This window comes from Candoia aspera, chromosome 1, assembly GCF_035149785.1.
Source record: "Candoia aspera isolate rCanAsp1 chromosome 1, rCanAsp1.hap2, whole genome shotgun sequence".
NCBI classification, from domain to species: domain Eukaryota; kingdom Metazoa; phylum Chordata; class Lepidosauria; order Squamata; family Boidae; genus Candoia; species Candoia aspera.
This window is the reverse complement of record NC_086153.1, coordinates 6,461,616-6,489,215: the sequence shown is the minus strand read 5'-3', so window position 1 is coordinate 6,489,215 and position 27,600 is coordinate 6,461,616. Positions and strand designations below refer to the sequence as shown.

Here is a 27,600-nt window from a genome sequence, read left to right as displayed (position 1 = left end):
AAAAAAGACGAGATGGCGGCCATACCTGTGTGATGGAAGCCCTGCCCCTTTTTGCGTGCATAAAAGGGGCGGGGTTTGGTTGCACAGTTGCAACCTCCATCAACTTATGTGGCTTCCTCTCCTTGCAGACATGCCTACCTGGGAGTGCAGATTTATAGATGGAAAAAGGTAACTTGCATTTCTCAGAAACACTGTTCTGCAACTCCAGAATTCAGGCAGGGGGATATATGACAGCTAAAAAGCTGCAGCCATTTGAACCTGCCATCAAAGCGCATCTCTGCTCTAAGTGAAGGGAAATCGCTTCTGACCTGGCTGGGTTTTGTTGTGTTCTGTTTTAATGGATATTAAGGCAAATCCTCAGTGCCCAGAAGACAGAAACTTCTGTTTTAACTATTTGGGGATGACAACCTAGGAAGAAAGAGACGGGGCAGCATTTCAGTTTTGGAGGAACATCCAGAAAACAGTGCATTGGCAAGGGCGGTTGCAAGTCATGGAGGAAAGCTGAAGGGATCACTCGTAAAACATTCGCTGTCCGAAACTGCCGTCAGTCCCTTTCCCAAAAAATCAGAATCCAGTGATGTCGACATTGGGTGCAAAAGCTGGGAGCTGTTGTGTACAAATTAACCACAGTTGAGAGGACCATGGGGTGGGCGGGGGACATTGTGAAGACTGGGTTTTCATGTCAGTTTCCACTGAGGTCAGCTCAACAGAGGAGAGTGATGGGGAAAGGGCTGGCTATCAACCCTTCCCACGAGGCCTTAGAAAGTCATCGATCAACTGAAGAAAACCCTGTTTGCAGCAAGGGGGTCCCCTCTCTGGTTGCACGGCTCCAATCCTCTTCTTCCACAGCTATGAGACTTGTTCGGTGGGTCTCATCTGAATATCACCAATCTGGAAGACACAGTGGCACTTGTTCACTGCTGCTGGGTGAAATTGACATGGAACAAAGTAAAAAATTCTGAGGATCCCACAGAAATTGCAGTCTCCACTGGGGCCTCCTTTAGGGTTATTTAACATGGGACCCCAGCCCTCACTAAGCCTGTCAGAACAGTTAAGGGGTAGCAAGGGGAGAGAAGAAAGCTATTCTGGAATAAATGGAAGAACAGCGTCCATCACAAAGCACGACAAACCAAAATGACAGTATGTGCGGGATGACATGAAGCTAATATTACATACTTGCATTGCCACATGACACATGTACATAAGTTATATTTGCACGGTGGCATCACCTACATGTTGCCATTTCTCATCGCGACCTATGAGATGAAAAGATCTACTTGGTCTTCATCAACCTGGATGCCCTCCAGAAATGTGGTCTTCAACTCCCAGAATTCTCAGCAATGGCTGGGCTGATCGGGGAGTTCTGGGAGTTGAATAGTCTATACTTCTGGAGGGTGTCCAGGCTACAGAAATCACATCTAGTCCTACCTAAGGCAACAGACAACTTTTCAAGAAAGGTGTTTCCTCAATATTTCTCTGAAAAAAAGTTACGTCAAGAATTGGTCCATCATAGAGTAGGTTCCCAATTTTTGCAGGTATGGCTGGAAACATCAGAGTTCAGATGGTGGACTAAGTTCTTACAGCCCTGGAACAACAGTAATGGTGGTAGAAGATTGGAGGGAAAATTCCTACTGAGATAAAAATGAGTTTTAGCCAGTGTACAAGGACGGCAAGATACCTAGGACCCCAACACTTAAAGCAGCAAAGCTGCTTTGATACTTTCCCAACATCCTGCATTCTGTTGACGTCTCCACCACCCCTTTGCCATCTCTGCACTTCTTCCTTAGCAGAGGGAGCTGTTCCTGGTCCTGGAGGGCTGCGACCCCACTGGAATCCAGCACAGCTCTGTTCCTAAGGGTCAGCTCAGAAGAAATCTCTGCTACCACCAGCAGAGAGCCTAAGTCCTTCTTCCTCCTTTCGCTAGCAAGTTCGTCTGTCTAAAAAAGCAACTGGGTGCAAATTTAAAGTGGTGGACATGGATTAACACACAGGAGAACTGCAGTGGGGGAATAGTCACAGGAGCCTGGTATGAAACACGACATCATGCATGCCATGATGTCATTGCACTAATGAGGTCATGGCATCCTTGTGTTAGTGGCTCAATGAAGTCAGGATGTTCTTGCATCGTTTGTGCAATGACGCCGTGATGTGTGTGATGCCATTTCCTCCCCGATGGACATCAATGGAAATAGTCTTTCTCCCCTCCCCCTCCCACTAAATTACAGGTAGTCCCTGACTTACGACCATTTGTTTAACGACCATTTGAAGTTACGACAGTGCTGAAAAAACTGACTTACAATCGATCCTCACACTTAACAATCGTTGCAGAGTCCCCACGGTCAGATGATCAAAATTCAGGCACTTGGCGGCCTGCACGTATTTACGACGGTTGCAGCGTCCCAGGGTCATGTGATCACCATTTGCAACCTTCCCAGGGGGCTTCTGACAAGGAAAGTCAATGGGGGAAGCCCGATTTGCTTAACGACTGCCTGATTCGCTTAATGACCACAGCAAAAAAGATCGGAAAATCAGGCACGACTCACTTAACCATCACATGACTTAGCAATGGAAGTTCCAGTCCCAATTGTGGTTGTAAGTCGAGGACTACCTTATAGAAAAATACAGACACTTCATGGTCCTACCTGTACATGAGGTGGGGCGCTGAGAACGTATATTACAGCATTGGCCATATCCTCGGCTTTTAGGCACTAGAAAAAGAGGCAGAAACAGAATGCAGGAATGAGGTAGGGGGGTTGAGGGATCATGAAAGAGGCAACAGCTTCCAACAGGTTTTGGAAAGGTTGGCCCAGCCCTTCTCCACCATCCTCTTGTTCTCTGTTTCCATGCCAAGATTTCAGAAGTCACTTCGCTTCTGAAAGGTTGACACTCACTTCTAGCTTTTCTACTGGGGACTTCTCAGCAGCTCCCACCTGTTGGTGGGTCCACGCTGGCAGTCCTACGGAGCTAGGGCAGTCCCCAGGGCCCAGTGTTGGTTAGGCAAGAAAACTGGTAACAATCGAGCCAGAACCCTCCTCTCTGGTACACAGATGATCCCAATAGTAGTATCCATCTTTTGAAACTAAGTGCGATATGCTACACTGGTGGTTCCCAGTCTCAGCAACTATTATGATGTGTGGATTTCAACACCCAGAATTCCCCAGCCAGCAGGATTCTGGGAGTTGAAGTCCACACATCTTTAAGCATGCTAGCTGGGGGATTCTGGGAGTTGAAGTCCACATAGCTTAAAGTTGCCAAGGTTGAGAAACATTGTGCTATACCATCTACCTTCCCACTCAGTCTACCAGCATGATCTCACAGTTCAGAATCCAAAATTACCTAACTATGCCCTGGAGTTCAGGAATTTGAGAGCACAATCAGCTTTCTCTCCAGAGCTAGATGTAGGGTGGAGTCAAGATATCTAGGAAGGCCCATAGCTGGGACAGTCATAACCCTGGGTTACTGATGATTCAGCTCTGTTTGCCAAATTGGTCCAAAGATCTCTGTAGCCTAGCCAAAGCCTCCAAGTTAGCAACATTCCTCGGCATTCGTTCCAAGGCAGGGCAGCTTCTTAATGCACCTGATGTTTTGAAAGGCATTAAAAACTGTACTTTTCCATTGGGATTTCAGCTTTCCTCAAAGAGTATTTGGCGATCTTTTTAATGGTTTCTTAATTTAGTTATTTTAATGTGGGTTGAAGGGGTATTTTATTTTTAGATCTATTTTTATAATATTTTTACTGTACACTGCCAAGTTGGTATGACTGGTAGGAGAGGAATGATGGAAATAAGCAAACAAACATCCAGCCCCAAAGTTCAATAATTGTATGTGTGTGACACACTGGCACATGTGAATGCACAGAAGTGTGTGTATGTGTAGATACCAGCCAGAAGCCACTCTCCAAAAAAGGAAAGGACAGAATCCTAAAATTATATTAATTAAATTAGTGACTGCTAATTAAAATTGTCTGTAAAATCGATTGCAAAATTAATTGATCCCCCTCTGCAAGTACCCAATTTACTTGAAAATAAGACTGAATTTTTTTTTCCCCCTGAAATTACTTATGAATGAAGAAGGTCCTCTTACTTTTGCTAAGAAGAATAGAAGCTGCTGCGAACAAAGGAATAGGCAGGAAGTGCAAAGGTCTGCACACATTATGGATTTCTTTACAGATTAGCTTGAAGTTAAACCCATTGTCTTGGCTAACTCATTTATAAAATCAATCTCATATCTGCATATGCCAACTATGTCAAATATGCAACTATTATCTGACACAGAAACAAAATGCATACATAGAATTATGCCCTCCTTCCAACAGGAACGGTGAAGAGGATGAAGAAGAGCAGGAGGAGGAGAGGGAAGAGAAGGAAAAAAAGGGAGAAGGAGAAGAGGAAGAGATGGAGAAGGAGGAAGAGGAAGAGAAGGAGAAGGATGGTGGAGGAGGAGGAGGGCTGTAAAGCCTTTTCAGACTTGCAAGCTTCTGTTAATGGAGCTTTACAATAAAGTAGAATTAGCTTATCTGGTCGTGTTTCCTGTCTGGTCTACCTGGGAAGGCTGACATCAGTCTTGCAAGTCTGAAAGTACAAATCTCCCGCCATCTCCTTTACAGCCTGAGAAGTCAGGGAGGGTCCCTCCTGAGCCTCTTTCCCTGCCCGTTATCCAGCTGTGGGCTATGCCCTCTCTTATCTGACCATTCCCTTGGCAGCTTCTCTTCACCCCGTCTCCCAAGGTCTTTCCCACATACCCTTCCAATTGGATGGAGATGAGACTGGACAACGAAGAAAGAGAGAAGTTCTGTTTAGACCAGTGTTTTTCAGACTTTGCAACTTTAAGATGTGTGGAGTTCAATTCCCAGAATTCCCCAGCCAGCATGTGTAGACCTTACAAAAGGGTTATGCCTGGTCCAAAAAGCCGCTAATCTTCAACCTTAAAAAGCCTTCTCTGCAGTCATCTGTATCTCTTGCTAATTCTCTTGTTTTCAACCGTGTCTTTCATTTTTCTCAGTGAAGGTACAAGGACTCCTAATTTCTAGATAATTAGCTGAGAAAAACATCTGCCTTCTGGTTGGATAAATACATCACGACTTCACAGGGAGATTCTCCAAGACCAGATGCAACCCCCAAGCTTTAAAGCGTCTTCAAAAGTTACTATCAAACAGTAACTTAAATGTCCAAAGGGGAAAATTATCAACAAAGTTTGCAATATTCATGTAAACCTGATGAGTTTCGTATAAATATAGATTAAATTAAATATAGCTTTTTTTTTCCTGCCCCCACCTGAATCCATCCAATTTTCAAGTGCACTGCCCCAAAATTTCACACGCCTGATCTAAATCCAATATGCAAACAGTCTGACATTTCTCTTAACCAACATCATCCCTCTATATCGCTTTGATTTTTCTCGTACCCTAATGCTCTCATACGTGGCCGCAGCTCTTTCCGGATCGTTATCGTGCAGTTTAAAAGCGAATCCAGTCTCGACCAGCCCTGGAGAAATACACTAAGAGAAGAAGAAGAAGAAAAGGAAAAAAACAGGAAAAAAAAGGAAAAAAGAAAAACAGCAGCCTATTGGACACCCTGCTTTCATAGGCTAAAACAGCCAATGAATATTATAGACATCACAGGTAGTCCTTGACTTACGACCATTCGTTTAACGACTGTTCGAAGTTACGACGGCACTGGAAAAAGTGATTTACAACCAGTCCTTATACTTACAACCATCACAGCATCCCCATGGTCATGTGATCAACATTCAGGCCCTTGGCCAGTATTCACGATGGTTGCAGCGTCCTGGGGTCACATGATCACCATTTGTGACCTTCCCAGGAGGCTTCCAACAAACAAAGTCAATGGGGGAAGCTGGGTTCGCTTAATGACTGCAAAAAAGGTTGTAAAATTGGGTGCAACTTACTTAATGACCACATCGCTTGGCCACGGAAGTTCCAGGCCCAATTGTGGTCATAAGTCGAGGACTTCCTGTAATGACCATTAGCACAAAACGTCTAAGTAAATCCAATCAGATCTTAAAACAAATGCACCTTAATCAACCCTGCAAGGTCCACATGGGTCAGATGGTAATGCCCATAATCATCAGCCCAATTCGGGATTGATCTCCAAGTCGTCATGGAAGCATGTATAAAGAAATGGGATAAATATGCTTAGAAATAAACTATTGGGGGTGCATTGACTGGGGGTAATTGAAGTTGTAGGCTGTTTGCCTCTGGGCAAAGCCTGATTGGAAGTCTGCCAAGGATACTCTGTGCGCACGGTGCAAACGAAGAGGATTGGCATCATGAAAGTCCGTAAGTCTGGTCTGCTGAAGAGAATATCCAGATCTTGTCATTTTTGGAAAAGAGAAGTCTTTTCTGAGTCACCAAGCTTGGCAGAGCTGCAGGGAATTGAACCCAGGACCTTGGACATGCAAAGGAGGTGTTACACCCGAGCGATCGCCCGATCAGAGCTACTCACCGTGGCCCGTATGTGTGTTTTTGCCTCTCTGAGTTCCTGCCGAAGCCCTTCGGTTAAAGCCGTGACAGCATATTTTGTGGCACTGTAAAAGTGGACAACAGACTCCGGAAGCACTCGATGACCACTCATGCTGGGTGCAACGCAGGGAAAAAGGGATGAAAGGGGAAGGGGGGAAAGATATTCAGTATACAGAACAATTGCTTTAGCCAAGTGGCAGAGAAGCTGCTGTGATTTCAGAAGCATTGGTAAGCAGCAGAAGCCCCAAGTGATTGATTGATAGATAGATAGATAGATAGATAGACAGACAGACAGACAGACAGACAGACAGACAGACAGACAGACAGACAGACAGACAATGGATGGATGGATGGATGGATGGATGGATGGATGGATAGATAGATAGATGATATAGACCACACTTTGCTTTTTCCCAAGGATGGCAGATTTGTGCATCCTGTGAGCCCACCAGGAAAACCTCCAGATGGGATCTCAGTTGACAGCCTGCCAGTGTGATACATCAAAGCCGAAGCAAGGCAACTGCAGGCCTCCAGATGTTGCTGAGCCACAACAGCCACAGCCTCACTCAGAGGCTGATAGTGAGGGATGCCGGGAGATGTAGTTCATGGTCTCCCTTGGCCCTTCTCACAGTCACCCAAACCCTAGTCACCTCCTGTTTGGACTACTGCAATGCGCTCTACATGGGGCTGCCCTTGAAGAGTATCCGGAAGCTTCAGTTGGTTCAAAATGCAGTGGCCTGCACAGTTTTGTGCAAGCCTAGATTGTCGCACATGTCACCTCTTTTGCGGGAGCTGCATTGGTTGCCGATTTGCTTCCGGATCCGATTCAAGGTGCCAGTTATCACCTTTAAAGCCCTACATGGCTTGGGGCCAGGTTATTTGCAGGACCGCCTTTCCCTAGTCACATCCACTCAGCCCACCAGAGTGGGGAGGTGGGGTATGTTATGGGTCCCTTCAGTTTGGGAGGTACATCTAGTGAGGCCAAGGAAAAGGGCCTTCTCCGTGGTGGCTCCCTCCCTTTGGAACACCATTCCCCCAGAGATAAGTGACCCTGGGCAGCTGACAGAATTAAGAACCGCAGCAAAATATAATAAACCAAATTCAAATAGACCATAAAACTGTATTAAAACCAAATAAAAAAATCATTAAAAAGATATTCAACTTAGCAACCTTTAGAGGTGTGTTGACTAGGCTGGCTGGGGATGGTGGACAGTGTAGTCCAGCACATCTGGAGGATGCTGTGGGGGAAGGCCACTTGCACACTAAAGCCCTTTCACCTGTACAGCCCTCTCACCTGTTAATGTTGATGATGTGGCCGTCGTCAATGTTTCTTTCCTTCATGGACTGGTAAGCTTCTCGTGTGCAGATGCTGACTGCCAGGACATTGACCTGGAAGAGCAGGGAAGAGCGGAAGACGAGAAAATCAATCAGGAGCTCTGAATTTAAGTAAATGAGCAACTTCCAGCCCTGTAACGAACGGGCCGTGCTGCCTGCAACAGCCTCAGTTGGCCTCGATGGGACCATATAGATGTAGTCCCATCAAATTTTCTTTTAATTGATTTTTAACTAAAATTAATTTTAATTTTTCTTTTATACTTATCTGCTATCATTTATTTTAACCCGTTTCATTTCATCTTAGGTCCATGCTTATATTACCTGTAAAGCCCTATTTAAAGTGCCAGTTCAGTGTAGTGGTGAAGGCACCAGGCTAAAAACGGGGAGACCGTGAGTTCTAGTCCTGCTTTAGGCATGAAGCCAGCTGGGTGACCTTGGGCCAGTCACTCTCTCTCAGCCCTAGGAAGGAGGCAATGGCAAACCACTTCTGAAAAATCTTGCCAGGAAAACTGCAGGGACTTGTCCAGGCAGTCTCCGAGAATCGGACACAATTGAATGAATTAAAAAAAAAAAAAAGTCCTACGTGGCACGGGACCTGGTTATTTGTGGGACTGCCGTTCCCTAAGAGTATCTGCCTGTCCCACTAGATCAGATAGGGTAGGCATGCTCCAGATCCTCTCTCTGAAATCTTGCCACCTAGCGGGACCTCAGAAGTATGCCATTTCCATCGCTGCCCGTACCTTATGGAACACCCTCCCACTGGCAATTCAACACCCTTGTAGCCTTTCGGAAGGCCATCAAGACCCAACTTTTTACCAAGTCGCTGGGATAGGATTGTATGTGATAGAAAGTATGGAATGAGGGTAACTGAGCTTGATGAAGGGCATCCCAAGGGGACCATCAAGGCGCAGGGTTTTTGTTTTATTGTTTTACTATTTTACAATTTATTTTATAGTTGTTGGCTTTATTGTTGCGAGCCGCCCAGAGTTGTTTAAGGTGGGTGGCCATATAAATCTTATAAATAAATAAACAAACAGACAAACAAATAAATAATTTGCTTTCTGCTGCTTAATGACTGCGGTAAAAGGTTAGATTTGATTTGATAAGAGTAAACACATCTGTATTAAAAAAAAATGGGCAAAAATGTGTGAGAATGTTCCACTGTTACCCTCTGGATACTCAAAAGAGCTTGGTGCTAAAATGCAAACATCTTGCAAGACTTTAAAGCAAGGCCAAAATGTCATGTGACCTGGTGATGCTGTGAGATGTTGAGAGGGGGCAGTTGAGTGCTTGTGCCATTGCTTAAACCAGTAAACACCTGAACAGATCACTGACCCGAGGTAAATAATTTGAACAATACACGAAGCCTCAGATAAACAAACCATGCTTTACTAATGGCCTCCTTCCAGGGAGGAGGAGGAGGAGGTTGACAGAGCACAGAAAGGAGGAAGCTGAGGCAGAAGAGAAGTGTAAGGAGGAAGAGGTAGAGGTGAAGATGAAGGAGGAGGAGGAGAAGAAAAAAGAGGAAGAGAAAAGAGGAGAATTACATATATGGAAGAGAAGGAGGAGGACAAGGTGGTTGAGGTAGAGCAGAAGAAGGAGGAGAAGGAGGAGGAGGGAAAGAAAGAAGAGGAAAATTATATGGAAGAGAAGGAGGAGGTAGAGATAGTGGTTGAGGTAGAGCAGAAGAAGAAAGAGAAAAATGAGGAGGAAGAGAAAGAAGAGGAAAATGATATGGAAGAGGAGGAGGTGGTGGTGGTGATTGAGGTAGAGCAGAAGAAGGAGGAGGAAGAGAAAGAAGAAAAAGAGGAGAAAATGATATGAAAGAGGAGGAGGAGGAAGAGGTGGTGGCTGAGGTAGACTGGGAGGAGGAGGAGGAGGAGGAGGAGGAGGAGGAGGAGGAGGAGGAGGAGGGGAGTTGGAGGATAAATTACGTTGGCACTACCATTTTCTATGTCACTTGGGTGATCTGTGAAAGTCAAAGTTACATAGCCATGCAAATACAAATTTGACTGTAGAAGAAGTCAAGGAAAACCAACAAATGTGGGGGCACGTAACTTTCCTGGCCTGCTGAACACTTGGGCAGCACTTGTCACTGTGCCGATGGGTTGGGAAGGTTCCCTGGAGATTCACTTCTCCCCTACTCACGTCTATCATTGTTCTCCAACCCTCGGTCTTGCCAGACAGCAGAGGTTCTGGCCGCGCCAAGCCAGCATTGTTGATGCAGACGTCAACCCCTTGGTGGAGAGTCTTGATGGCAGAGAACATGGAGAGAATCTCCTCTTCCACTGAGAGATCACACTTATACGGGATGAGGACGCCTGAATAACCAGCACTCTCACACTCAGCTGCCAACTTCTGAAAAGGGGAGAGGCAAGACAGAGACCGAGAGGGAATAACTGGAATTTATTGCTACGGAATGAACATTTTATATACATTCTCACATTCCATGAAAAAGAATTCCAAAATGGAGATGCAGATGAAGCTGTGGTTATGGGGGCATCTGCAGGGAAGGTCAAAAAAGTCAAGATGGTAGCCACAAACCTCTGATTGAAGCCCTGCCTCTTTTAAAATGTGTTGCATGTGCAATGCACTTCATAGAAAAGTGGGGATTCAATTGTGCATGGCTGTCCTCTTGATTATTCTGGTCCACTTCACAGATTCCTGTCTGGTTAGATCTTTTGAAACCAGTGATGGATCTGTATGGAAGTATGTATGCAATAGGATTAAATCTATGCCACCCCCTTTGCCAGACTTTATATGGCTCAACACTGAAAATTATCATAAAATCAAGACCACAAGTCTTGCCTAATCACAAAAGTATAACCCTGTAACATCCAGGAACCAACACAGTAGCTATCCTTCTATCAAGATGACAGCCTCCTGTGGCTCCATGGAAGAAAGTAGTCTTCACATGCTTCCAGAATTGGAGTAAGAAAAAAGGTGTTTTCACTTCTGGGGAAGAGAATTCCAGAGGGTTGGGACAGTGACGGACAAGCTGAAGTCCAGGGTTCCATCTCCAAGATCATCTGGATCTTGGAGATGGAAACTTCCCATATCGCTCAACAGCAAACTTCCCATATTGCGCACACAAGGTGGATTTGAAGAAGTCTACAAGAGGTCCTGTCAGAACAGAGGACCTATTCTAGTAACTTGTCAGCAGGCCTTCTAGCTCTGTCCTCCACCAAAAACACAAAGGGAAAATTTAAAATCCTGGTCCTATCTAGATGCATAACACTGCCGTACCAAGTGCAGCTCTCCCCCTTCTCAAAGTCCTACCAAGTTGGCACCTTCAGCTACCCAAGATTGCCCAGTCCCACCCCTGTGTTCACCCATGCTTTGTTTTGAGGATGGTTTGTTGAATGAACCACCCTCCACAGGCTTCATACCATCACCATAAGTTACAAAATCATGGCTTACAAGCCATAGATGCTTGGTTTTGCTCAATTTGCTAATGGTTATGATGATTATGTGCCATTAAGTCATTTTCGACTCCTAGCAACCACATAGATAGATTTTCTCCATGACGATCTATCCCTAACCTCTTCTTTCAGAAACCCACCAAATTATTAAAGCTACATATGATAGAGGAAGCCCACCACAGTACTTCACAGGGCAGCTGGGATGAAAAAGGACCTAAACCCAGATCCAGATGGAGGAAAGGGCCTCTGCAGAGTCCAGTCAAAAAGGTCAAGATCATTTTATGACAGTGCAGTCGAAGGTCTGCCTGTTTTTTATATGCATTGCACATAAAACCCAGCCGGAGTTTTGATCGCGCTATGGCAGCTGTTCCCTTGACGTTTTTTAACCTTATCCTGCAGACACCCCGGATATTAAAAACTGTAAAAGGAGAAGATAAAACATCTCCCCTAACTGATACACTGAGCAGGGAAGAAGTGAAACTCAATTCTTAAAATGCTCCTAGTTAAAAACAAGCCAAAAACATGTGGTGTATCTTTGTGGCTGCATCTGCAACAATGAGAATGGAAAAGAGATTTTTTTTCAAAAAACGGAAAAGCCAGGAGGCCACCATTAAACAGAGAAAATTTCCAGATCGATTGCACCACTGACCACACAAATCAATATATAGCACCATTTTGTTCAGGAACTTACACCAAATATTCCCTGAAGAAGGTTTCATCCAATATATACAATGCCCCCTGTTCTGGCCCCAATTCAGCAAAGCACTCCAGAAGAATAAATTAAGGTTCAGTGCTCCCAAACTGGCAGGCTGAAGACATACAGTATTCATCGGGTTGGGGCGGTAAGCAAAGATAATTTAAAACCAATCCCCCCATTTTGGAAGTCAATCCACTTCCCATCATGAACAATGAAGGCAAGTCTGTCTGTAACCAGAGCTGGGATTTTGGGTCTGCTTTTGATGGGATTGTGTTGAAATATCACTATCAAACAGAAAACGATGCCCATTTGGTATACAGAAAAGCCTAAACTTCTTCAGGGCAAGCAAAGGTACGTTTCCACCTAACCAGGTTGGAGGCAAGTCCCTCAGCTAAATTTTTGGCAGGTCTCCACCTTGAGACCTCCAGAGAGAAATCACACAAAACACACACACACACACAGTAACTGGGCAAACGATTTAATAGTTCCCTGTCTTCAAACCATATGTGCTTTCAGAATGACAGCCTTTCCCCACTGCTGAGTTAAAATGTTACCCATCCATCCTTGAGTCAGCACCGAAGAATGCCAGCATAACATTCACTTTCCCCACTGCTGATCCATATTGCCTCTACAGGTGGTCCTCAGGTTACGATGGCAATTAGTAGCAGGACTGCCATTGCTAAACAATGCAGTCATAAAGCGCAATGTCACGTGACCTCATTGCTTAGTGACTGAAATCCCAAGACGCGTGGGTCGTTAAGTGGGAAGAGGTGCGAGTGCCTGGTAAGTAGCGCTGAGGGATGGGAAGTTGCCACAAGGGGTGGGGAAGGCTGGGAGAGGACCTGGGAGGGCTGGCGGGTGCTGCAGGCTGGAGAAAAAGTGGGAGCAACTTCCCAGAGCGACTCACGACCTTCCCTGCTGGCTTCCCCATTGACTTTGCTTGTGGGAAGCTGGCGGGGAAGGTTGCAGATGGTGGTCACGTGACCGTGGCTCCCTGCGATGTCATCATCACAAGCCAGGTGCCCGAGCACCCAGATCACAATCATGTGACTGCGGGGGTGCTGCGATGGCCAGAATTTCGAGGACCGGTCGTATGTCCATTTTTTCAGCATTGCTGTAACTTTGAACGGTCGCTGAACGAATGGATGCAAGCAAAGGGCCACCTGGTATTCTGCACCACTGCTGGATTGTTGAGCGTACCAGTTGCGATAGGACAGGGGATTGGGTGTCTCTTCCGCCTCGCTGCTGTCCCCCTTCAGCCAGTCACCAGCCGGCAAGGGAAACATCCACAGTGGGACAACACAGCAGGAATGGGGAGGGTCTCTCTTTGGGACTTTGCCTGGACAAGGGGGGACCACACACTGTGGAATAAGCTTGTCTCAAAGCTGTGCTGGGATAGACTCAGCTGAAGAGGGAAAAGGCAGCTTTAAAATGAGGACCTCAGGGCTGAAGAGGGGAGAGAGACAGTCCTGTGCAGCCAAGATGGAAGACTGGTGTGGTCAGGGCATGATATAGTAAAATGCCAGCAGGGATAAGAGCTGAGATTAACAGAGTTTAGCATCTTGTGCAAATACACCTGAATCTTTAATGGGCTGGTTAAATAGGGAAAATAGCCACAATGGGAGATTGCTGCAAGAATGGGGAGGGTCTTACTTGGGGATTCTGCCCGGCCTTCCTTAGGCTGGAATACTGTATTTCCAGAATGCAGACCCATTCCTGAATAGGAGAAAAGCTGAAATGGACTAGCTACTGAGAAACTACCTCTTACTTTCTGTAGGGGTGCCTATGCCCATCCCACCTCCATTTAAATTTAAATTTAAATCCTCCACGAGCCTAGCCAGCCCATCCACCTCTATGCACTTTGTGCCTTTCAGTAAAAGTTGTTAAGTCAGACTCCTGATTTTAAGACCCTAACTACTCCCACCCTGCAATTGCTGGGGGGAATGAAAAGGTGGAAGCCTGTCTCCAGCAAATTGCTGGAAATGAAAAATAAAAACGATGAAATTATTTGAGATGAAACCGAAGTGTCGGAATGCTGAAAGGAGTATTTTAGAGTTTACAGGGGAATGACTGTGGTGCAAAAAAATAGAACTGAGTCCAAGAAAAAAACAAACGAGGAAAAGGAAGTTGCAAATGCTGTGAGAATGTCAAAATACAGTGAGGCTGCAGATGTGAACAATGTAGCTGGAGATGTGTTAAAATGTGAGTGTGGTTTGCTTATGGAGTGACTATGCAACATTGAAAATAATAATTATTTCTTAAATGTATATACCACCTGACTCCCAGAGACTTTGGGCAGTTTACAAATTATTAAAACCATTTACAGGTAGTCCTCACTTAACGATCACAATTGGAACCAAAATTTCAGTTGTTAAGCAAAGGGGTCATTAAGTGAATCCAACCCAATTTTAGGGCCTTTTTTGTGGCAGTTGTTTGGCGAATCCCCACAGGCGCTAAGCGAACCATGTGGTCGTTAAGTGAATCACATGTTTCCCCACTGATTTTGCTTCCAGAAGCCAGCTGGGAAGGTTGAAAATGGCAATCATGTGACCATGGGACGCTCTGATGGTCATAAATGCGAACTGGTTGCCAAGCGCCCAAATTGCAATCACGTGACTGCGGCGATGCTGCGATGGTCATAAGTGTGAGGACTGGTCATAAGTCAGTTTTTCAGCACTGCTGTGAATCCGAACTGTCACTAAACTAATGGTTGTTAAGTAAAAACAAGGAAACTGCACAAAAACCATGCTAAACAAAAGGAACAAAGATGAAAGAGAAAACAAACCTGGATGAGAACAAGGAAAATAAAACAAGGGGCTTTAATCATATCTTCAGGGCTCTTTGAAATTCCAGTAGGGTGTTTCATGTAAAGACTGCATTTGTGCCTGATGTTTGGAAGAACAGTATTACTGTTCCTTTATACAAAAGAAAAGGTTAAAAAGGGAATGTAAAAAGTATAGGGAAATTCACTTTTTAAAGGGGCCTGGGAAGACTTCGGCAGAATTTTGGTTGAAAGATTGAGACACAACAGTGCGTGGAAGGAAAGGTAGAAAGGACAACGAGGCTTAGGATGAGCAGGAGGTGTGCAAATCAGATTTCTGCACTTTAGCAGGTTACTGAAAAATGCCTGAATGGAGAAAGATGCTTGATTTGCAGAGAGCATATGATGAAGTGAGTACCTTTGAATTGTGGGATTTTCCCACAAATATGGAGTGGAAAGTTGGTTGCTGTATGGGACTGGGGCAGGATATAATGGAAATAGGGCATGTATAGGATGCTTAGTCTGTGGTTCAACACTGAGCAGAGAGTACAACAAAGATGGGTGATGTCCCTTTAATTGTTTGATACCATTATGGATAGATAGGTAAGGATTGTTTATGGTGATAGCAGAGGTGTGTTGGTGGAAGACATGAATGTACATGTGCTTTTTATCAGACAATGCCATATCGCTGGCTGAGAATCCAAGCGATCTGCAATGAATGTCAGACTGCATGATGCAATGAAGAGGAAGGAGCTGAAAATGAATGTATCAAAGTCCAAGGCATTTCACAGGCAGAATGGAGTGAATGATTGCAAGTTGTACACAAATTGCAAAAAAAAAAACCCACAACCTAAAACAAATACCTTTGTGTATCTTGGTAGAGCTTTGACTAAAGTTAAGAAAATGGCTGGAGACATTTTAAGATGCCCAAATGCTGATGGAAAGACAGTGGGTAATTTGTGGCCTGTTGCAAGAAATCTCTGGTTGAAAAAAGTGAACAAGATTGTGTATAAGAGCATGCTTCTGACTAGTTTTATAGAAATGAGAGTTCTGCATGCCAGGAGGAAAATAAAAGTAACTTGACTGCAGTGGGAACGAGCTAAGGAGAAGTGTGGTCAATTGAGAGAGTAAAATGGGTCCTAACTGAATGTGGACTGAATATCAAGACGACTAATCATAAAGGAAGCATGATAAGGCAGTTTGGTCAGAGAGACGGAATGAATGAGGATCAACTTGCCAACCAAATATCTGAAGGAAGAGGGAATGGACTGAAAGGCAGAGGAAGGGCTTGGTTGGATGGTATTGATGAGATCTTCAAAGAGGATTGGTGAGAAGTTGAAACAGGAAAAGGCAACATATGAAGCGGCGAGTGGTCATGGTGGAGACAAGGGTGGTTTGCAAAGGGTAGGAAGAAGTGAAGGGAATGATATTGGTGGGAGCTAGATTTAGCTAAGTGTGCATTCCTTCTTCCTAATTCATGCCTTTAATTCAGCATTTCTCAACCTCAGCAACTTGAAGACATGTGAACTTCAACTCCCAGATTCCCCAGCCAGCATGAATAGAACAGTTCAGCGTTCAAACCATAGCAACTATTCTTCAGCTATTCTTGCACCCTACGAGTTCCGAACTGAAGGATCAGCTCCTCCTTATTCATCCAGGCACTCCGTTTATATCCTCCTTGTTCTCCACAAAAGGGTTACTAGGATGGCTCTTCATCTGCCTCCCCAGCGGGCCTTCCCTCTGCACCAAACTCTTACAGAACAACCACAGTTACTCTTGCTGCGCCTCCCTCAAAGGTGCCATAAATGGGCACCTTTGATCCGTCCCTATCACTGACACACTGATCGTTTGTGTGCCTTTTAACACACATACTGTAGCTTTTCAGACTAGAGGCCCAAGATGGAGTTTTGTGCAAGGCAATACTGGTATCTCAGCATGTTCTGATGTGTTTGGACTCCTTGTTCATACCAAAGGGAGGGAGGGAGGGAGGGAGGGAGGGGAGGAAGACCAGACCAAGGACAAAATTCCTGGGTGACGTTTGGCCACATTTTTCCTTCCTTTCCAGCCATCCTGTTTTCCTTTGCAAGGAAGCCATGAAGCAGTATTTGTTTGTTGTATTTTTAATCCACCATTCTTCTCTCAGATTGCCAGGGATCCAATAAATGCATCCATTTCTAAGAGTCTGGGTTGACAATGAAGATCTTGAAGTGGTAGATAGACTTCTGCCTTTTAGAATCCACTGTCATCAATAAAGGAACCAGCAGTCGAGAAATATGCTGTAGACTAGCACTCGGTAGAGCAGCCATGAAGGCCCTGGAAAAGATACTCAAATTCAAATAGAAAAGATATTCTATTTCCACAAAGTTCAGAAAGTGAAAACTGATTTTGAAGAAGCAAGATGGGAAGCTTTTGAATTTTGGTGTGGGGAAGACTCCTGAGAATACCTTGGACAGCCAAGAAAATGAACAAATAGATCATCAAACAAATCAACCCAGAGTTCTCACTCAAGACCCAAATGACCAGGTTCAGATTATCCTACTTTGGACACATGATGCAAAGACCCAGCTCTCTGGAGAAGGCTTTAATGCTGGGAAAGGTGGAAGGAAGAAGAAGAGGAGGACCAGCAGCAAGGTGGGTGGACTCAGAGTGGCAATGGGGGTACTGTTTGAAGACCTGAAGGACCAGGCTGGGAACAGATCCATCCAGAGAAAATCTATCTTTAAGGTTGCTAAGAATCAATACTGCCTTGATTCTTCATCTTCAAGCAATCCATCCATCCATCCAAAGTCTGGGATTTCAGCCACACCTTCTTTGGCACTAACCAGGTTGCCCACCCAAACTTCTTATTATTTTATTTTATTCTTTCAGATTTGCTAATTTTTCAAGAAAGTAGAAAGGGAATTAACATGCTAAAAAACAAACAAACAACCACCCTCAAAACACTTTCTTATTATCCCTGGCCAACATAAGAGAATGGAAAACTGTAACATCAACAATCTAAGCTAAAAGCTAGCGGAAAAGTAACTAGAATAGAATAACTGGCACAAAGGTATGAACTCACCACAACCTTAAAACCTATATAAAAACTACAAAATGGAATGCAAATGACACAACTCTGAATCTTCTATAATGTTAGTATTAATAAATCAAAATGCCTATTAAGAGTAATAAAATGGATTAACATTTTGTTCCATACTAAAGTTGGGGATAAAATATAACAATAAAAAATAAAGGACTGACTGGTGATAATAAATGAAGAGACAGACCAAAACAAGCTATAAAACAGCAGCCGAAGAGACAAAATGGGATGTATGGTAGCATGCTGCAATGCCAAGCATCAGTTGCAAGTGTAACTAAGATACACAAAGGCCTTGTTGGAAAATAACAAAGAAAAATCAGGATTAGAAATGGACTCTGTAAGGAAAAAAGGCAAAGGTTAGCTAAGACGCAAACATCCAGTAAAAATAGAGAGGATGGTGGGAAGCAAGTTTGCCTCCATGCAATCTGGTAAAATGTGAGTTTTGTGATTGGGTATTGCTACACACAGCACTCAACTTGTGAGATTATGAGCTTGCATGATGATACTACCGTGATGATACTACAGTTTGTGTAGTGACATCACTGTGTATGCTCAGATGCTGCGAAAGTACATTTTATTCCTGCTTGCAAGCAAAAAACAGGCCAGCCAAACTAGCCGGCTTGTGTTCTGCTGGTAATTGCCAATTATCAGCCAAGCACAGACCAGGTCTGCTGCAGCTGGTCTGGGTTTTTTTTGTTTTTGCCAGCAAGGAATAATGAAAGAGCCACTTTTAATTTTATTTGCCACTCTTTATTTGGATTTTGGGATGGGACCAAGCAAACACAGCCAAGGGGGAGGCAACAAAGGCAAGCTATCGCCATACCCAGAGAGGACTTATCTGACCTTCAGGTGCTGGGACAGGCAAGGCAGGTATGTATGCTGTATGGCAGTGTTTCTCAACCTTGACAGCTTGAAGATGTGTGGACTTCAACTCCCAGAATTCCCCAGCCAGCAAGCTAGCTAGGGAATTCTGGGAGTTGTAGTCCACACATCTTCAAGCTGCCAAGGTTGAGAAACCTTGTTCTATGGGCATCCTGTCAGAAACTCTACTGGTTTCCATGGACCAAGCAAGGTAATGCTTAAATTAGTGGTGGTGGAAGTGGGGATGATGGAAACTGTAGTTTAACAGTTCTGGAGGGCATCAGATTGAAGGACACTGAGAGAGACAAGGACCCAGGGAAGCAGCAAAGAAATAACTTGCTGGGGCGTTTCAACACATTTCAAATGCTACTATCCATCCTAGTAGATATAATTGTTTTTCTGCCCTTTTCCTTCAGAATGGCAGAGCCATCCAATTCCTGGGATAATCTGATCAATCGTAAATACTGTTCCACATCTTGCAAAATCACAAGCCATGATCCCTCAATGGAGCTTCCATCTTCAGGTAAAGTATACCTTTTAATCCCAGATGGTGAGAAGCACCACCTCCTTGCCTCCCTTGTTAACACTGAGAAACCCCTACTTCCTACTGTTACCTTTTCCCTCAGGCGACCTCATAGCCAAATGCATGATTTTCTCAACTGACTTCCTTTCCCCTTCACAACAACCCTGTGCAGTAGGACATGTGACCAAGTTCAGTCAGAGAGCTTTGTGGCAATAAGAAACTGCATCGGGATCTCCTTGATACCACAGAAGTACTGAATATATAGGTAGTACATATGCCCCCAAATCCTGTATCACATGATCCGAAATGAAAACGGGTCTGCTGATCAAGGCCCCTTTGGCCTGCCTGCTTGGGACAGGGTGCACAGAAAGGAGAACACGCGGCTAGGAATTCCCTTGGCCCACTTGGCAGGCTGTGGACAATCTTACCACCCAGCAGGAGAGGTTATTAATAAATGACTTACTGTTAACAATTTTCCTCCTTAACAGTCTGGTTAAATTAACACCGACATAACCACTTAACACTTCAGTGCCAGCAGCAAAATGGCACCCATCGTATTGCCAAATCCGAAGGGGAAACTTCTGTTCTCCTGGGCCTGCAAGCATCATCAGAAAGGAAAGGAAAGGAAAGGAAGGGAAGGGAAGGGAAGGGAAGGGAAGGGAAGGGAAGGGAGGGGGAGGGATGGAAATGGGGAAGGGGAAGGGATGGAGAAGGAAGACAAGGAGAAGGAGAAGGGGAAGAGGAAGGAAGAGAAGGAAGAGAGGGAAAGGAGAAGGAGAAAGGATGGAGAATGAAGAAAAGGGGAAAGGGAAGGGATGGGAAAGGAGGAGGAAGAAAAGGAGAAGGAGAAGAGGCACAGGAAGGAGAAGGGATGGAAAAGGAAGAAAAGAAGGAGAATAAAGAGAAGCAGGAGAAGAAGCAGAAGCAGAGGAAGGGGGAGGGGGAGGGGGAGGAAGAAGAAAGGCAGGGAAAAAAGAAAAGAGCCCTACTTCACCCATCTTCTAACAAGGGAGGCCATCTCATCTTACCAAGTTCTTGCTACAACTCAACTGGATAAGGCCAAACAAGCCTTGTGTCTACCCTGCTTTTCTCACCAACCAAAGAAACCCTCCTTTGGCAACCCAAGTTGAAGGGGCACCCCGCGCCCTCTGCCAGCCTCCGGTCCGGAGTGGGGAGGCCCTGCAGACAGGAAGTCCCTGCTCGGCTTCCAAGGCCTGGGACTCCCAGAGACCCAGGTGGGAACAGGCCCCTGCCTATCAGGGAACAGCTCAATTGAGATCCAGAGTATAAAACTTTGGGGTGCCGAGAGCCACCCTTCCCCTCTAGAGCGGCATTCCCCCAAAAAGGAGGTTCGTCAAGGAGGAAGAAGCAAATGGAGCCAGGAGAAAAACAACACTTGATTTAATTTACATTGGACATGGAAAGGAAATGAACCAAATGCAGTTAATTACCCATATATTTAATACTTCTGTGGCATTAAAATGAGAATTCAGTGAGAGTTATTGCCTTTGGTTGTCTGAGCCGCCTCTGGTGCAATAAGTTTTATTACAGTGCAGATTTTATCCTGCGTAGTTTTTGTTTTTTAATTGCATGCATTGCATCGCGTAGTGAGTAACTACATAAATGGAATAAACAAACAAACAAATAACCAATCAACCCTTGAGGTTGTCCACCCTTGAGGTTATAGCTAAGATTTCTGGAGACCACACTAAGCCCTAGATGAGAAGCCTGTTGGAATTATCGGGGGGTCAACTCAGCATTGTCTTATGCCTGGAGTTCTTTTATTAACCTTTAAAAATTTAATCAAAGCCCTCCCATATTTCCTAGGTTTTCTTCCTTAGCCGAATGGTTGTCGGGTGGCGGCCAGATAAGTCAGATTTCATGAAGAACATTTTGAAGCAGCTATCAGTTGCTGGAAGATACCACAGAGGACTCTCTTAAACCACTTTTATACTAGGACCTCCATTTCACTTATAGATGAACATCCAACTGTCACAGTGCAAGTAGCCAGATTCTGCACAGCTGCTATGAAGATACATCAGATTATGATTGGAAAAATGTAGTAATGTACCCAGTGCAATAACTTTAAGTGGTCTATATATCATATTTTATATATGATATTTTACTCTTTTTGTTACTCTTTTTAATATTTTACATGTCATATTTTTATAGATACTTATATTTGATAGAATATTAGTCACGATAATGTAAATTAATAAGATGGTTTTTAAATTTGATTAAGGGGCTCATTTACATCATGATCTATATGTATTTTAACATTTAATTGGAACTTCTAAATTCAAATTTAAAATCATTTTAAATCAGATGGTTCATATTTTAAGGCTAATGTGTATATCTTTACAGACTTGTATCTTGTACTGGTCAGTGACCTTAATAAAATTGAACTGAACTCAACTTCCTTAGTCAAAACAGCATCATCTAAATTGGGGTGGGGAGTAATCAACAAATGTGGAAACGCTCCAAAATTTGAAGATTTAAAGGGGAATACCCCCAAATGGTAGGAATGGAGAATGGTCACAGAAAATCAACAGATCTGGAACAGGGGTTCTTTGAAATGTAATTTTTATAGCCAGCCTCACTAGTCAAGGCAATTAGCTTGATGTGCCAGAAATCTGTTTGATCAATCTGGCTTACTTACATAAATCAATTGGGATCCAATTCAAATTTTCAGTTCAGTTCAGTTCAAAAATTCATTCTGATCCCATTTATTTATTTATTTAAAAGATTTATACGGCGGCCCATCTTAAGCAACTCTGGGCGGCTCACAACAACAAAACTATAAAACAATCAGAAAATGGTAAAACAATAAAACAAACTGAGCAATTCAAACCAATTTGGAAAATCAATTGGATTCCGATTCCCAAATCCAACAGCTGAATCTAATTCGATTCAGATTTCTGAATCTAACCAGGTGCTGAAGTGTTTCAATAATTTCCAAGGTGTCAGATCTGATTTGATGTTTCCTTTTGATTTTCCAGTTTGATTTGGAAATTCAACCTGATTTGGAAATTCAGCTGAAACTGAATCTCTCAACTGACCTTTTAAGGCAGTGTTTTTCAGGCTTGGCAACTTTAAGATGAGTGGACTTTAGGCTGGGGAATTCTGGGAGTTGAAGTCCACACATCTAAAATTGCCAAGCTTGAAAAACACTGTTTAAAGGCTCACTGTATCTCTTGTCCCTTTTTGCAGTCTCCATTTAAAATGGCAACCAGCATACTCCACCATCATGCATTTCAACCCCACCTTGTTAAAGTTTAAAAACACAGAAACACGCAGGTGCACAAACATACACAGAAAGAAAAATCTTATATTGACTTCTAACTCAAATGCTCCTTAAACACTGAGCATTCCTCCAACTGCAAATGCGCACCACTCAGTTGCTTAAAGCCCACAGATCTTCCACTGTTTTTTAAATTTTTCCAAGCCCTACCTTATTTTCCAAGTTTTTTTTTAACTACCCAGAGTCCCCTTTTCCGTGACAGAAATTTGAAATATAAATAAATAAATAAACTAAAATAGCCCTGTACCATCTTAACACCATCCCTGCCAGGCCACAGAAAGCAGTGGAAATTAAAGCAATTAACAGAATTCCTCCTAAACTATGCATCAATTGGATCAGTCATACTGTCATTTATGGCAGATTCAGGTCTTCCAAGTTTAGAGACTGGGGGACTAAATTTAGGACCATCTGTATGGAAAGCAGGGGTCTTATTATGAGACTACAGCCCTAATTTTTAGACTGACCAACCTTCCCCAGCTGGACACTCTCTAGATAGAATCATAATATCACAGAGATGGAAGGGATTATGGGGGTCATCTAGTCCAACCCCCTAACGTGGGGCAGGATCGACTGAAGCATCAAGAGCTATTTTGATGTAGTGTTTAAGAAGCTGGACTAAAAGCTGGGAGGCTGTGAATTTTAATCCTCCCTTAGGCATGAAAGCCAGCTGGGTGACTTCAGGCCAGTCCTGTTCTCTCTCAGCCCAACCTGCCTGACAAGGTTGTTGTGGGGAAAATAGGCTGTGGGAGCATCACTGTAGGTCCACCACCTGGAATTGCAAAAAATAAGAGGTGGGAATATAAATCTAATATTAAATGAATGAAACTTTGGACAGCCTCCATGGAAGGGGGACATACCATGAAGCAATGGATTTCACTGGCTGCAGTAACTGCCATCAGGAAATTCTCCCCTCCCCAAGATGTGTAGTTGGATAACAATGCCCAAAATTTCTAGAAGGGGAACTGGGAGGGCCCAAGTGAAGGAAGATATACTTATCCAGCACATAATCTGTCCAAGATTCTGTTTTGATAGCCTGACCACTTTAATTGTTTTATTGTTTTACTGTTTTATGATTGTTTTATAGTTATCGGTTTTATTGTTGTGAGGCGCCCAGAGTTGCTTAAGATGGGTGGCCTTATAAATCTTTTAAATAAATAAATAAAATGTTGCATTGCTTTTCTTTACGAAGGATAGGATGGGTGGTTTAAAAAAACAAGATGAAATGCAACAAGGATTTTCGCTCCTTGGGTTTTGTATCTATTTTATTCTTATTTACTGGTTTGTTTATATTGTAATTTATATTTTTATGGTTTTCATGGTTGATTTTGCCGTAAACCGCCCAGAGTCCCCCTTTTAGGGGGAGATGGGCGGTGATAGAAATTTGAAAAACAAATAAATAAATAGAAAAAAAATATTCTCAGCAAAGGATTCTGCCCCCTCCCTTTTTTTAACTTATGCTGTAGGCCCGTAGATCCAGGCTGGCTTCAGATTTTACTTCCTTCTCCTTGTAACATCTATGGAGGAGAAGAAACTTTCTTTTGCAAACTGAGCGTGGGTAAGAATTCAAAGCCAGCAGACTCCAGGCAGATTAGAGGACCTCCATGGTACTTTGTGAACCTGTGGAACATACTGCCACAAGAAAAAAGAACAACTTGAAAGGCTCTAGAAGAAATCAGACAAATTCGTGGAGGAGGTGGTGATCAACAAGCAGTAGTTATGATACACTGTCAGAGCAGTGGGCTTTTCAATACATCGGCTTGAAAGCAACAATGAGAAGCTGCTTTCAGCCACTCTGAGGACAGAATTCTGGACCAGACAGGTTTTTGCTCCCATCTAGCATCTCTTTTCTTTATTATTATATTCCAGAAGGTGTATATTGCCACCAAGGAATCTGGGCCTAAAACAAGCATGAATGGTTTAGACCAGTGTTTTTCAAACTTGGCAAGTTTAAGATGGGTGGACTTCAACTCCCAGAATTTCCCAGCTAGCATGGGTAGACCTTGCAAAAGGGTTACTGGGAAATTCTGGGAGTTGAAGTCCACCCATCTTAAACTTGCCAAGGTTGAGAAACACTGGCTTAGGTGAAGAAAATTGATCAGGGCCAAAAACAAGAGGAGTGGGTCACTCAGAAAAGGTGGTGGTGGTGGTGGAGGTGGTGGTGCTGAAGAGGAAGGGGGATCTAACTGAAATGTGAGAAGCTAAAGGTCCTGCAGACCATTCAAGAGACTATACAAGTCTTAAGTCAAGAAAATGTGCAGGAACATTCCACTTCATCCCTTCTCTTCGCAATAAATTTGGAAACTACTTTCTCTTTTTCATCAGATGGAATGATAATTGATTAAGCAATAGACAGGGATGGGTTGGGGTGTTTTGTTTTGTTTTTGTTTTGGCATTGCAGATGTCCCTGCCTTCCATTCCATATGTTCATGATGCTTCTTGATTGGGAAGCTAAGCCTACTGAGCCAAAGGGGTTGAAATCCAAAACATCTGAAGGATTCCTATAGTAGAAGGGAAAAATAGGCTAGATGGGCCCAGTCTCTCTGGAAGAAAATTCTATGCTCCAGGAGGACTGTTTTTCCCTTTGATTGTCTTACTCAATTATTCCAGAGCAGCCTTTCTCAACCTTTTGACCCTGGAAGAACCCTTGAAATATTTTTCAGGCCTCGGGGAACCCCTGCACATTCAGGCTCAAATACAGGCCAGAAGTTACAGAATGATTATATTCTTTTCATGGGCAGGCCTGTCTAGATACATTAACAGTGTTCTTAAACTAAAGAATGAAACTTACCTCCTTAATGTGAAGTTGCCCAAATTGGAAATAATTCTTAAAATAAATCGTGATCTCCCAGGGAACCCCTAGTGACCTCTCGCGGAACCCTGGGGTGCCACAGAACCCTGGCGGAGGAGCCCTGTTCCAGAGGTAAGAAACTTATGGCCCTGATTTCCAGCAAAAGCAGACATTCACACCTCTCCAGAACTACAACGGAAAGACTTCACAAAGCGTAGCTCCTTTTTCAAAGCAGTGTCACCTACATGTCCTCTGGAAAAAGTAAGTGTCATGCTTTGATCAGCAAGAATTCCTTCAAAATTGCAGTGCTTCTTGGGAACTGTCAGCCGGGGGATACACATGTATAATCTGACAGCGCAGTGGGGCGCAAATAAGCGCCTTGATGCATCTAGGGCACATTCCCAGATGAAGCCACAGAAAAGTGCCTTTGCCTTTCCTTTTCCTGCATTGTTGTTTCAAGCAATTGCTTCTTTAAAAGTACACTACAAAGACTGAAGGGGGGGGGGAGGGTGCTGTTGCCCAGATTTCTAAACTCACCCTCCCTCCAACAAAGGAAAAAGAGGGGCCGCCTCTTGCAAACAAAGGTGCTGTTCCTTCTATTCAACCCCCCCTCATTAATATGGTCCCAGATCCCATCAATTTCCCCTTTCCCCCCTTTTTAACAGGCCACGTGCTATCCCCTCTCCCTTGCCCACCCACCCATCCAGTGCACCTAGATTTCTCCAGCCAAGTAACATCTTTCCCCGCCCAGCCCCCCGCAAACGCACCCAAACCCTCCCTCTGCCCCAGGTATCAGTCCCCCGAAGCTTTGTCTGCAGAACGCCGGGCTGGCCGGCTAAGAGAAAGCGGCCCTGGGCTGCGGCGGAGGGGGGGAGAACTTGCTGCCTTCTCCTAGGGGGAAAGAGGAAGAAGACCCCCCCCAAAAGAAGACCCACCCCCTTTCGCTGTTTTTTGTTCCTTCTCTCTCCGTCCCTTCGCCCGCGGTCCTGCCTCCCTCCACTGCCTCGTTCATTCATTCATTCATCCGTTCGTTCGTTCGTTCGTTCATTCATTCTCTAAATCCCTTTCTTCGCAAATGCTCCCACGTCTTCTTATCTGTCTGCCATCTCCCCACACATTTCCTTCCTTCCTTCCCCCCCCTACCGCCTACCTCGATCTTGTCCACGCTCCGGGCGCAGCCCACCACTTTCAGCCCGTGCTGCACCAGCGCCCGAGCCACGGCCGCTCCGATGCCCACCGACGCGCCCGTGACGAGCGCCACCCGGTTCTTCCAGCGCTCCATGGCCCCGAGCCGCGCCGACTGCCGGCGCCTTCCCCCGTCCAGCCGCGGCCGCTTCCTCCCTCCCTCCCCGAAACGCAGGAGCCCGTCCGGCGAAGCTTCTCCGGCTGGAGGCGGCGGCGGCGGCGGCGGGCGGAGGAGGAGGAGGAGGAGGAGGAACGGACCGACCGGCGCACTCGCCTCTTTCTCCAAGGGCGGCCTCGCCCTTCGGCAGGCGAGAGGAGCCGGGAGGGGGCGGGGAAGCGCCGCGGCCCCCTCCCTCGCAGGGTTGAAAGTCCCGCTTGCATTTTTCCGGCGGGTGGGGCCTCCCGTCCTCGGGAGGAGCGGCGCTCGGCGTTACGGGAGTCAACTCGTAGGAAGGGGCAAGCGTTGGGGTGGCCCTTGCGCCTAGCTGTGACCCCGACCTGCCCGGGCAGCTGGTTTGCCTGCCCGTGGTCTCCAGCCCGCGAGTGAGCCAGCCTTAAGGCATTCTTAACGGGGCTGGGCATAAAGTGGTATTTTCCCCTTATTCGGAACCAGCCCTGGCTGGTAAGCCTCAGGGGGTGTCTGATCTATTCAGCTTTGGCACCCGTGACCTTGGAGAGGCCTGGCAGAGGCAGAAAGGATCAGCAGTGCGAGACCAAATGTTGTGCCCGTCTGGTTGTCTGCTGACTCAAGGATGGGTGCAGGATCGTTCAGCAGCAGGAGAAGGTCCTTGGTGAGGGCACTTGGGCTCCCAGGCCATCCTCAGCCACGGAATGCTGCTGGTGACTTAGGACCAGTCCTCCTTCTCCACCTGGCCTACCCCACAGGGTTGTTGTGGGGATAAAAACGAGCAAGGGCTATGCACACTGCTGTGAGCTCCCAGAGGTAATAGGAGCTGGGGTTATAAACCTTAAATCTAATGAAATATGAATCATAATATAATCACGGTGTTAGGAACGATGACTATGGGGAGACATGCAAATAATCATTGATAAGAGGCTGCCTCTCCCCTACTGTTCGAGGCTGTGAAACATTTACAGGCGGTCAAAAGAGTCAAAATGGTGGCCGCAGTTGGGCCATCGAAGCCCCATCTAAAAAGAGGGTGGGGC

General features: G+C 44.9%; 1 protein-coding gene across 1 annotated transcript; it reads right to left on the bottom strand.

The window, feature by feature from the left end:
• Window positions 1-222: 222 nt before the first annotated feature.
• On the bottom strand, window positions 223-26,636 carry DHRS11 (dehydrogenase/reductase 11). The gene is made up of 7 exons (XM_063296585.1): window positions 26,399-26,636; window positions 9,965-10,174; window positions 7,776-7,870; window positions 6,465-6,594; window positions 5,404-5,496; window positions 2,643-2,708; window positions 223-891 (listed from the first exon to the last, which is right to left on the bottom strand). Exons 1-7 carry the CDS (start codon window positions 26,528-26,530, stop codon window positions 850-852), a joined length of 768 nt encoding a protein of 255 aa, XP_063152655.1. The 5' UTR covers window positions 26,531-26,636; the 3' UTR covers window positions 223-849.
• Between the last annotated feature and the right edge of the window lie 964 nt (window positions 26,637-27,600).

What these genes read in the sequence shown, in the direction of transcription:
- DHRS11 (XM_063296585.1), bottom strand. Translation starts at nt 26,530, where the DNA reads ATGGAGCGCTGGAAGAACCGGGTGGCGCTCGTCACGGGCGCGTCGGTG. An exon ending in AAACACACATACGGGCCACG is followed by an intron (nt 5,497 to 6,464) that starts GTGAGTAGCTCT and finishes TTCTTCTCTTAG; the next exon opens with TGTATTTCTCCAGGGCTGGT. An exon ending in GCGCCCCACCTCATGTACAG is followed by an intron (nt 892 to 2,642) that starts GTAGGACCATGA and finishes TGTGTCTTCCAG; the next exon opens with ATTGGTGATATTCAGATGAG.